Source organism: Rhineura floridana, chromosome 5, assembly GCF_030035675.1.
Source record: "Rhineura floridana isolate rRhiFlo1 chromosome 5, rRhiFlo1.hap2, whole genome shotgun sequence".
NCBI classification, from domain to species: Eukaryota; Metazoa; Chordata; class Lepidosauria; order Squamata; family Rhineuridae; genus Rhineura; species Rhineura floridana.
Window position 1 is genome coordinate 54,984,832 of NC_084484.1, and position 12,737 is coordinate 54,997,568.

A 12,737-nucleotide genomic window follows, 5' to 3' on the forward strand; every position below is an offset into this window, starting at 1 on the left:
GGGAGTGGGTTCTGCTTCTGTCACATCCCCATAGGCGAGCATTACAGAGATAGAGCTGTTTATCCCTGTGCTCCTTTTCTTTCACTTTTATCTCTTTACCTATGCCTTCTTCACACTCTGACAATAGGAGTAAAATAAAAACACAAATAAAAATTGTGATGCTAAGCCAAACCCTGACTTATCACAGACGAGCTTTTCTGTGGGCTCCCGGTGAGAAAATCACAGCAGCTTTGCTCCTCCAGTCCTGCTGCTGTGAGCTAGACCATGGTTTGGCTTAGCATTATGTCAACACCCAGGCTTGTGACTTGTCTCCCCTCAAAAACCATGAGTGGTAATTCTTTGAACAGACCTTGCCTACAGCTCATGGTTTGTCTGGACTGAGAGAGATCATGAGCCTTGGTTCAGACCTTAAGCCAAACTATTCTGAGCTCACAGCAGCGCAGTAACATCAGGAGTGAACGAGGAACGGAGTGCTTGCTCTCTACTCGCTGTGAAGCTCATGTGTTTGATGGTTCATGCTAAGCTATGGTTTGACTAAGTGGTACATGGGAATCAGATTAATGAAGCAGTGAGATGGTGCCCAGTCCTGCCTTCCAGTGCACCTCATTTTGACATATGGACATAGTCTAAAGGAAACTTCAAAATAAATACACTGAATATATTCAGACTTTATTTCTTGATTTCAAGAAGTAACGGTCACATTTCCAGCATGTAGGCATTGGAATGACACTCCATCCATCCACCCATCCTCCCATCCCATCCAATCCATCGATCCATCCTAATCTATCACATTTATTTACCACTTTTTCTCCAAGTCGCTCAAGGTGGTGTACATGGTTCTCCCCTCCCCCTTTTATCCTCTCAACAATCCTGTGAGGTAGGTTAGACTGAGAGACAGTGACTGGCCCAAGGTGACCCAGTGAGCTTCATGGTTGAGTGGGATTCGAACTCCCAGGTCACAGTACATTACACCACACTGGCTCTCAGTTCCTTTAAAGGTTACATGTGTACAGGCATGTTGCTTTGTCCCCTTGTCTTCAAAATACACTTGTCTTTACAAATATTGTCAAGTTGGGTGAACAGAATCTTGGAGACAAGTGCTTTTTAAAAGCTGGACTTATTTCAGTAAGAATGCCTTTGCTTCTGTGATCATAAGACTACAGAACATCATAAATATTATTAAATATTGAAGTAGGTGCACATTTTCTGAGAAGGGGGGCATTTGCCATGTTAGCAAGACTGTATTGTAAACTAGGATTAATGAGATTCTCCACCAATCCCTGACTCCAGCTTAATTGGATCCCCTAATGACTTTGCTTCTGGATTGTGGGGGTGTAGCTGCACAGTTGGAATTTGCTAATGGCCTGCAACACCTCTCTTAAACTGTCAAGAGCTTTTGGTTAAATTATATCAGTGGGACATTATTAAATCAGCAGCCTGTTTTTAGTACACAATCTCAGCCTTGGCTGGGCATGAGTTTTCCTTTTGTTGAATATAATGAAAGGCAATTCCAACGTGACTCTCTTAACGGGAAGATACTTCACAGTTTAAAGCGTCTGTGTGTGTCTGTTTCAAGGAGAAAACACAGAATATGGGAATCACACTGGCCTGTAAAAAGTGAATGCTTGGAATTGGCTTGCCAAAATCTAGATGAATATTTCTCTCTAATATTGTTTTGAAAGTCAGTTTGTGTCCCAGAAATAGCAATCCAATTGGCTTTAACACACATACCAAAAAATTAGTACTAAAATTTCAATAATCTGTCTGGGGGACAATTATAAAAGATCTACATTGGATGTGAAATGGTGTTTGGAAGAAAGATTTAATAGATAGCACGTGCATTTCAAACTGAGTGGTGTTCAGCTACCAATTTGATCTATTCTTCGTTTACATTCTCCCCACTTTTATATCCACCTGACCATTACCCTACTTGTACACCCATAGTAACATGATCATTGCCTGCTTCACCTCTTTTAATGTACTCTTCACTGAGCTTGAGGTTTTAACTAGTGGGAGGGCAGCAGGATAAGCCTGAGAAAGGAGGGCCCTTTGGGCTCTTCCCGAGCAACACATGTTAATTATAACTCCTGGTTCTCTTATTGGCAGGACAGGGCCACAGAGCCCCTTCTTCCATTTGCCTTTTTAATTCAGCTTTCCAGATTGCCTGTTTCTTGCCTAGAAGAGCTGGTTGCTTGTTGCCTCCAGATCTGGACTGCTGTTCACCATTGTCCCCCACCCAACCTTCCATTTTCTTCTGCCAGTTCCGTCATTTACTCTCCCATCCCCTTTTCATCCCAAGTTTGTTTCCCAAGATGTATCCATCCCATGTTCCCTTGTAATCTAATTCAGAAGATCCCACAATTGAATACTCAACATCCATTGTTTGATTACTGCACTGATCATCACTGATAAAACTTCCATGTGGCTTTCAATGAAGAGAGTTCCCCTTTTCAGATATTGAATAATCAAGTGATGAGAGATCAAGCTATGTGCAAAACAGCCCTAGTTGTTTAGAGTTGGCTATGTTCCCTGTATCCCAGGCTGCATCTTTTAGGAGCCCTTACAGGAACAAATGTTATGACATGTGAGATTGGAGCTGCATTTTAGATATACATGTATGTCTTTCCCTGTATGGGGGAACCATTTTTGGCCAGAGGCTCATATTCTCTTGCGGGCAACCCTGAGGCTGCTTGCCAGTGGCTGGTGGCGCAACAGATGTGACTCTTACCTTGGTACTGTAGAGTATGTTCCAGCTATGCAAAAGTCACAACATGCACCTCTCTGTCTCTCCACACATACCCCGCCAGCAAGGAAGAGGCATTATCACAGTTCAAACAATAAATAAGGACATATCCCAGCCTGGCAAAAGCATTGAGGAGAGTGAAGAGCAAGGCTGGTAAGGGGTGCATCCTGAGGAGGTATTGCCTGGGTAAAGTCCTGAGGGTGGAGAGAGGAGTCTGGAGGGCTGTCTTTGGCACCTGAGCTTACCCACCTTTGCTGTGCACAGTAATGTTAGAAGAATATTGGAAAAGTTATGAAATCATATTTGTTGACGTTCAAATCATTTCTACAGCTTTCTAAGTTGTAATGTAAAGTAATTATTCTTTCTTATTGTTTATTTCATAGTGGACCAAATTTACCACCTAGCTTCTCCAGCCTCTCCTCCAAATTACATGTATAATCCCATCAAGACTCTAAAGACCAACACGATAGGGACACTGAACATGTTGGGTGAGTAAATTAATGGGTGATACGAAGTGAGCAGTTTAATGTTCATTGAAATAATACGGTACTTTCCTGCTAATTTGTATTGAAGAAAGCCACAGCATCCTGATTCCAAATGTTTATATTTGTCTATAAATGCCTTAAATAGTCTTATAAGACCAGCAAGGTAACCCTTTTTGCTTCAAGTTGGTGTCCATGTTTGAACCTAAACACTTAAATGCAGGGGTGAGAAATCTGTGGAAGATGATGGCCTACAGTTGGCACCCTGGGCTCCTTCTGTAAGGAAGGGCAGAATATAAATTTAATAAATAAATAAAGTAGAATTCCCATCAACCTTAGCAAGCATGGCCAATGGTCAGGGATGATGGGAGTTGTAGTCCAGCAACTTCTGGAGTGTCACAGGTTCCTCACCCCTATTTTTAGGGGCAATAGTAGCGTTGTGGCAAATTCAGAAGTGAAGGGACCTTTCATGATAGTCATAGCCACACACACTTTTTTTGTTTGCTTCTGGGTTGAGAATGAGATCCTTGTTGATGCCTTCTGCCACAGCAGCAGACATCCCTAGGAGCCCAATAAGGATGAAAGGGGAGAGTGTTACCTACTGAAAAAGAATCTTCCCCGGTGGCTGACTCACTTCCTTTCAGTAGGAAAGGACAAGGAAGCATCTTATCAGTGCTGAACACACACCCCTTTCATGCTGATTGGCTGATAGGATGCTGGAGACACAGGGACCCTGCTGGGACTCTGCTCCCAAAAAAGTAAATCCTCCTGAGACCCTGGATGACTACATACCTGGGGGCAATCACATAGTGTAATTCTGCCCTGCATGAGCAGTCACAAGGTGGGCACCTGCATGAGCAAATGTGATGGGGTGAACCATGGATATGGCCAATGGTCATAGGGAGGCTGGACTGATGGTATTACGAAGAGAATGTTCTTGGCAATTTAGGAAGGCCAAATATATTAGTCACAGGAAATGCACAAATAACTTCCTGTACCATCTTCAAATGCCTTTTCATGCCATTCAGAAGTTTGCATTCGATGCTGCTGTCAAAACACATGTTGGAAGAGTTCCAAACCTATTCGACCCATGCCAACCACAAAAGGTGGCGTGACAAGGAAGGGTGGGAAGGAATTCCTAAATCTGGAGATGAGATATGCATTGCAATTGCTTGATACAGATGGGCAAGGGCTCTTTAACAGCACGGTGTATAGGATTGTTGCACAGCTTTCAGGACACAAAGCTGGGTCTGGGGATTGTATTGAAAGTAAAAGGTCGGTGACAAGGATCCCAGGCAAATTGAGTTGTACAGACTACTGTCTATAATTATATACAAATATAAATGGGTATTACACAGAACAGGTGAAGAGATTGCTTATTGTCAGTTACTGTGGGGTCAGTTAAATATGTATTCTTTTGCCAATCTTATTCCTAACTTCTTTTTACATTGCTGTAATTTGGGACTCTTGACCTATAATTGGTAGTATCCCTACCTGATATGTAGGTGTGGATGGCTCATTTACTATTATGGATACTTGTGATCTTCAACAAAGTAGCAGGGAATTTCTTGCAGCACTGAGAAAATTTGAAGTACAGTAGGGCCCCGCTCATATGGCGGGTTCCGTTCCGGACCCCCGCCGTAAAGCGGAAATCGCCGTAAGGCGGAACTCCATTGAGTTTAATGGGGCGCGTTGTGCGAAAATGCCGCAAAAGCGGCAAAACCAGCTTTTAAAGAGGGGAGGAAAGCTGCCGCATTAGCGGAACGCCGGGAAGTGGAGCACCGGGAAGCAGGGCCCTACTGTATGTTTTCATTCATGGCAGGATCCTGAATGGCAGGAAAAGAGGAAGCATTTCTCGAGAATTGCTTATAAGCCATATAACTTCCAGTGGGGTGTCCATGTTGGTCTCTCACAGCAAAAACAAGTAAGATGCACCCACGAATTTGAGCTCTAGTAGTCCATTAAAACTTATGGTACAGTAATGACTGTTTATGATGCCACAAGGCTCTTCTGTTGTGTTAACCCACATTGGTTCAGCAGAGTTGCAGGAGGCTTGCATTGCAGGAGTAACATGGACTCTCTAAAGCATTGTTTTTCATGTTTTGTGGACAAGGAGTTAAAATTTGATTTGAAAGCTATTACAACAAAGCCCACTACTGAAAGAAATGCGGAACTTTAGCTGCTTAGTCAGCTTTGGTCATAATTGTGTATAAGAAATGTGAGTTTGTTCATTTTCATTTCTTTTGTTAAAGGGTTAGCAAAACGTGTTGGAGCACGGCTTCTTCTTGCATCCACCTCTGAAGTATATGGAGGTAAGAAGTGAACTTTGCTTGGCAGTGGCTGATTTGGGAACTGGTCATTTGCTGAAGGCAATATGCAAACCTCTTAGAATTGTTTTAAGCGTCGCTTGTTAAGTGTTCATCATTCTTTACAGTCTGCTGTTTTCCTACAATTTTTCCCCCTGCCCTGCAGTCTGGAACTTTCTGTGCTTCTTCATGTTATTTAAAGATGTTCTTTCTCCACTCCCATGCAAATAAAAGGCTAAGTAAATGTTTAACATTTGGTTAAATGTTGTCTCCATTTTCAAAGTGGGGAGCATTAATCTCCCTGAATCACTGGAGTAGATAATTGTGATATATTTTTTTTACACCAATGCCCCAGGGTTGATCCTTTCTCAGCCTTCTCTATAGATTACTATCCTTTTCAGTCACCAGTTCCTAAGATATTTTTTATCGCATTCAGCAAATAAAACACCAGTGTGTGGTATAATATGGCTTAGTTGATGCTGCACCATAAAGCCTTGACACATCCTTCTTGGGAGTTTCTAGTGCCTTGGTATCCAACACAGTCTCCACTCGCCAGATGTGGTGAAATGGTTATTGACCTGTGGCGAACTGGTATTTTACTTCTACCACCTGTTTTTTAATTTTTTAAAAAATAATAATTTTGTACACATACCAATTAAAAGAAGTGTCCACCCTGTGCCCTTAACAATCACAGATTTGTCCTTGGATCCTATACACTTTTCTGACTTTGAAAAGTGCAGAATTGTTTTTGAATTCATGCATGATCCATTGCAGTTTAACATCTACAATTCTCAACTATCTTAAGAGCTTGTGAGGCTTCTTTCCTTGGAGAGGCACCTTTTTGAGATGATGTGATTTTACTTCAAAACACTGAGCATCTGAAAGATGATTCAATTGTTATAATGTGGACATATTTTAAATCAAAATGAGTTCAGAGTTCTAAATACAGTTATTCCAAAACTCTTTTCAATTTTTCAATGTGGCTCTGTGAATCAACTTTTTCTGTGTTAAAAATGGTGAAATCAAAATACAGGTTGCAGATACTGGACAAAAATTTGGAGGTGGAGCTGTGATGTATTCTAACTGATTGTATGCCTGATGTTCCTACACTACTTAACGAAAAGATATGTCAGATTTCTCATGAATTATATCAATAAATAATTCAAAACATTATTGTGTATTTTTCTACCCTCAAAGCACAGTTAAATCATTTTTTTTGGTCATGTGGCAAAAATGTTAACACATTCGCTACAATTTGGCAAATATAAAAAAACCTGTTGGACACTGCTGTTTGAATGTGTTGCTCTTCAGATGCCTCCTGTTTTGAGGTGTACAGGGTTCTGAAGCCGTTGTATTGCCTCAGTCAGTATTCATTTGCTGTTTGACTTGGTGAACGTTGTACAAATTTGGCATAATGTTCAGCCTCTGTAGTATGTATTGTAACAGTGAAGTGAGACAAAGCCACAGACAAGTGACTCTTCCACCATTGTGGTAATGAAAGGGCTCTGTGTATTTGAGTCCCTGTATTTTATCCTAGCCCAGCAGTAGGGAATCTCCAATCCATGGGCCTAAGAGTTCATTTTGATCAAGTCACACCCACCTCGTTGGGTGGGGCAGGTAAAGAAGTGGGTGGGCCAGAAAGGGGTTTGCAGGCACCAGCCCTATGCCAAGCCCCCTGCATTGCTCTTCACAAGCCCCAACAATCAGCCGATTGTCAGTGGTTGCATAGATCTGTGAGATGGATCCAGTTCCCCACCCCTGGGCTTGTCTTCCTCTATCCAGCAATCCATGGGAAAGTATTTTAGAAGATAAGTGTGTTTCCATTTACCTTTCAGACCAAATAAAAATGGTTAGCTCTGAATAACATCTGGCTCTTCATTAGATTAAAGTATCCTTTATCAAATGATACTGTGGCACATAAGAATGGATTCAATCTGGTTTTCACAGCTGGCAGGAAAAAGGAAACATTAAGTCAAGATTGGGAGGGAGTGGCAATTGCTTTTTATATAACTATTTTTATTTTATATTAACTGAGGCAAAACACTGAAGCACTTTGCATGAAGAATGAAGTATCAACTACAGCTGAGCTGAAAGAGGAAACCTATTTTGAAAAAACTGTTGGTGTCAAAAATCCACCCCCTTCTTCCAGTTTAGATGGGGGGTACTGTAAAAAGGCTGTGGGGTGTTTATCATCCTTAATTAGTTGTGATTGAGCCATGTGACCAATATAAGAAGCATTGACCTTACCCTAAGTGGGTTTCATTTGCACCTGGTGAAGCCAGTGAATGCCTTAGTTTGGCTATGTAGTGTCTTGACATTGCATCCCACATGTGGTCCTTGATTGGCTGGGATCGCTCAAAGAGGAACAAAGCTAAGAGAAAAACGGCATCAAAGCAACACCAGTAGATGAAATGGTAGCTGAAAATAGTCCCCAAAAGTAAGATCAATGCTTTGTGGGGTGGGGGTTGCTTCAATGAAATTGCTATTGTGGCTCAGCTCTGGTATTTAGCTCAGCTCTGGTATCCACCATTCTGTAGAGAGCATAATAACATTAATTCCATGTTACTGGATAGTGGGGGAAACTCATGATAGCTCTCTTTTCTCTCTCTTTAGATCCTGAAGTTCACCCACAAAATGAAGATTACTGGGGTCATGTGAACCCCATAGGACCTAGAGCATGTTACGATGAAGGAAAGAGAGTTGCTGAAACAATGTGCTATGCCTATATGAAGCAGGTATTGATCATAACATTTCGTTAGTGTCAAAACTGTTTGGCATATGAGTTACTACACAACTATTTTTTTTAAACGTTTTAAACTGTGTTTTTGATTGCTTTTCTTTTTCTTGTTGTTCAGTTGTTTTTGTTGATATGTTTGCCATGCTGGGCTCCTGTGGGAGGAAGGGTGGGATATAAATTCTATTTATTCTATTATTATCATTATTATTAATAATAATAATATCACTTGGCCAGTGTCAGTGAACAATCCTGGTGAAATGCAAGATTGTCTCACTGGAGAATTTTTGAGTCACTTCAGATCATATAAATAAGAGAGGATACTATACCAGTGGCACAGACTGCCTCCTATTTTTGTTCAAGCTTGGGTATAAACACCTTGGCTCAGAGGCTAAACCCTGCAGTGTTAGTTCTGCTTGTTTGCTTGAAGTGTTTCATGCACCAGATGGTCTAAGTAGATGAACAATAAATAATTAGGAGCCCGTTTAGTTCAGACTGGGGCCTCTTTAACAGACTACTGTATTAAACACCCAAAGACAGATCTCTGAGAAATAGTTCCGAGAACAGCAGTACTGTGTGGGTAGTACATCTGTCATTAGACAGCATAGTATGGAATGTGTTAAAACCATACTATATTTATATTAAGTGATTAGGATTTGTTTATGCCCTATTCTGATGTAATTTGAACACTGTGGGAATGTTGGATTTATATATATATATAATTTCTCTTATTCTTTCAGGAGGGCGTAGAAGTACGAGTTGCAAGAATATTCAATACTTTTGGCCCTCGGATGCACATGAACGATGGCAGAGTTGTTAGTAACTTTATCCTGCAAGCTCTTCAGGGAGAGCCCTTAACTGTATGTATTCACCACCTTGTCTGAATGTAATTACAATTCATTGGATTTACAGAGAAGACACAAGTGAATAGCTTGTCATTTTGTGAAATGTCACATTTGAATTATGTAGGTTTAAGAGCATGAACTCTGGACTTGAAAGGTCCTGGATCAGTATGTTCACTAAAAAGTCTTAAAATTGTGCAGAAATGATACCTTTTAAGAAATCAGTTCTTATGGTGACTGCCCAGTTGCATGCCTACATACTATATTCTGCTTTGAAAAATTCCATCGTGTCAACTAATATATTTCACTGTTAATGGGAGATAGATCTTCGTTATTGTTTTCCACACAGAACTGATACATGCATGTACATTGTTGTTGCTGTTTTCAGCACTTGATGCCTCTCTTCCAAATGTGTGAACCACCTCTGTTGAACTATGTATTTGAGTTGACATTGGGTTATATGGCAGTTGTCTCTGGTGATTTATCTGTGACTGCTGTTCATATATCCAGTCACCACTTGATGCTACAGTTAAGAAATGACAAGCATATATGTGTAAGCCAGTCCCTAGTCTTATCTAATGTGATCAAACAGTATCTGGTAGTTGGATGCCTCAGTTACCATTCTTGTATCTGTAAATGCTATGGGTAGCATCCAGAGGTATTTTGATGGAAGGCATCCATCAGTGAAACAGGGAGGGAGACAACTCTGGGACAGTTTCCCTCCATGCCCTCCATCAAACTGTTCAGGAAACTCCCCCAATAGTCCAGAACAGATTTAAGGGAGGGGTGAGGGGGAATTACTAAAAATCACCTCCCTACCTTTTCCAAGGGCAGATGACACCATTGGATTACCACCAAATGAATAAGAAAAACTGCCCATTACGTTTTTTTAAAGATCTCTTAAAAATGCATTTGTTTCCTAACTAGCTTTTTCTGTTGCATTAATACTTTGTGTTAGAAGGGCAGAGCTGAGATGTGTTGCAAAAATAAACCTTTTTTTCAGGAGGGCTCTCCAGCATGGATGTTTTGATATATTACACTCAATTTGGAGAACGGTAAAATCTCATGAGATTCACCCTGGAGAATTACAGAAGATTGAAATGCATTGTTTTCTGGCAAACTGTGTACGAGCAGAGCTCTTGTAGCCTGTGTGTGTCGACAAGACTGTTGCTAGAGCACATGACGATGTGCCCAGTCACTCAATTTCCACTAAAGAAAAGAAAAAGGGTGCAAATTCTTCAGCTCTGCAAACTGTCAGAAAAGGCACTGGGGATGACTTCAAGTCTATTTCCTTTATCAACTCACAGATTCTTTCTCTTTCACTTGACAAAGCAAAAGTAAAATTTATGTAATATGAACTGGAACGGAATATTTTTTTTCTTTAAAAATGTTTTTTGTAGGTGGTACACTAAAAAGACTGGCAGAAATTGGTGTAGAGGTGCTATGAGAAGTGAATGACGTAGATAAAGGAGAATTAAATCTGTAGCTAGGTCAGTCTGAATCCTGCCAAATTCTGGTTGCAAAACTAGTGAAACTCATTTATGCCACCCTATGAAAATTATTCAAATGTTCTTGAGGTATATGATCCACCTTTACTGTGCATCTAGCCACAGGTACGCAAATTACTAATTGGATCAGGACAGATTCTGTTTTCAACACACTTTCACAAATGAATTATAGGAGTTATATCAGTACAAAGTAAACAGCATACTGATTTTACTTTTTCCCCCTAGGTATACGGGCCTGGCACTCAAACCAGAGCATTCCAGTATGTCAGGTACTTTTGTTTTATCTTCCTTGTTTCAGTATACCTTGCGAATGACACTGAACAAAACAATAAAATTAACATGAAGTACTGGGGAAAAGAAGAGTTTATTTTAATATTAGTCATGCAGTGACTCAATATGTTGCTTTTTATCTCTTTTCATTATTAGTGGTTTCATCAGTTTGTTTTTTGCTGTTTTCTCTGCATTGTTAACTATTTTATTTATTTATTTATTTAAAATATGTATACCCAAGTCTTTAGATCAGTATTTCACAACACTTTTGAATGGCAGCTTAATGTGTGATTTCTCCTGTCTTAACAATCAGTACATAAATTATGAATAATAACATCTCTTAATATTTCAAACCAATGCCTCTTCCTTGCATTTAAACTTGAAAAGGAGGAATAATTGGAGTCCATGATTAACTTCTTTCTGAAACCTAGTCTCTTCAATGACTAGCAGCCAGATAGTGTGTATCCCTACCATGTGGAGTCAGTTCATGATATGTCTGAGACTGAATTTTACAAAAACACCACTAATATAAGTCTAGCATCAGTAGTGAATTTTTTGTTTTACAAATGGGATTAGGCAATCGTACATGCATTTCCTTCTCCATCACATAGCTCATATACAGTGCTTTGCAAAAGTAGTCAGACCCCTGACCAATGCTCTCATATTACTAAATTACAATTGGTACATTGTAATTTTGTTCTGTATGATATTTTATTTTGAAACACAAACTCAAAATCAATTATTGTAAGGTGACATTGGTTTTATGTTGGGAAATGTTTCTAAACATAAAAAAACTGAAACATGTTGCTTGCATACATTGTATTCAACCCCCACATATTAATATTTGGTAGAGCCACCTTTTGCTGCAATAACAGCTTTAAGCCTTTTGGGGTAGGTATGTACCAGCGTTGCACACAGTGTCGGAGGGATTTTGGCCTTCTTGGCAGATTCACTCCAGGTTGTTCAGGTCGGTTGGACGTCACTTGTGGACTGCAATTTTCAAAGAGCGCCACAGATTCTTAATGGGATTGACATCAGGACTTTGATTGGGCCACTGTAGGACATTCACCTTTTTGTTCTTGAGCCACTCCAGGATTGCTTTGGCATTGTATTTGGGATCATTGTCCTGCTGAAAAGTGAATTTCCTCCCAAGCCTCACTTTTTAGTGGACTGAATCAGGTTCTCTTGCAGTATTTCCCTGTATTTCGCTCCATCCATTCTTCCTTTGATTTTAACAAGATGCCCAGTCCCTGCTGATGAGAAGCATCCCCACAGCATGATGCTGCCACCATATTTCACTGTAGAGATGGTGTGTCTTGAGGCATGGGCAGTATTAGGTTTGTGTCACACATAGCAGTTTGAGTTTAGGCCAAAAAGCTCTTTCTTGGTTTCATCTGACCACAAAACCTTTTCCCACATCACAGCTGGGGCACTCATGCTTTCTGGCAAACTCCAGACGTGCTTTCAGATGGTACTTTTTTAGTAACAGCTTCTTTCTTGCCACCCTCCCATGCAGGCCAGTGTTATGCAGAGCTCTTGATATGGTTGACTGGTGCATCATTACTTCACTCCCAGCTACTGAACTCTGTAGCTTCTTCAGAGTGATTGTTGGCCTCTCTGTGGCTTCTCTCACAAGTCTCCTTCTCGTTTGAGTGCTGAGTTTTGAGGGACGGCCTTTTCTTGGCAGTGCCTGAGTAATGTGATGCAGCTTCCACTTCCTGATGATTGATCCAGCTGTGCTCACTGGGATATCCAAACACTTGGATATTATTTTGTACCCTTTCCCTAATCAATGCATTTGTATTACATTATCTCTCACTTCTGTAGAATGCTGTTTGGTCTTCATTTTCCT

The 12,737-nt window shown here is 40.5% G+C and overlaps 1 protein-coding gene across 2 annotated transcripts in view; it reads left to right on the plus strand.

Annotated features, from left to right (window-relative positions):
* The window catches only part of UXS1 (UDP-glucuronate decarboxylase 1), a 63,641-nt gene that overhangs the window by 38,943 nt on the left and 11,961 nt on the right, over nt 1-12,737 (plus strand). For both annotated transcript variants that reach the window (XM_061626772.1, XM_061626773.1), the window contains exons 7-11: nt 3,127-3,231; nt 5,478-5,537; nt 8,145-8,266; nt 9,006-9,125; nt 10,841-10,884. In XM_061626772.1, the coding sequence (XP_061482756.1) occupies nt 3,127-3,231; nt 5,478-5,537; nt 8,145-8,266; nt 9,006-9,125; nt 10,841-10,884 (451 nt within the window). The remainder of the gene's footprint in view (nt 1-3,126; nt 3,232-5,477; nt 5,538-8,144; nt 8,267-9,005; nt 9,126-10,840; nt 10,885-12,737) is intronic.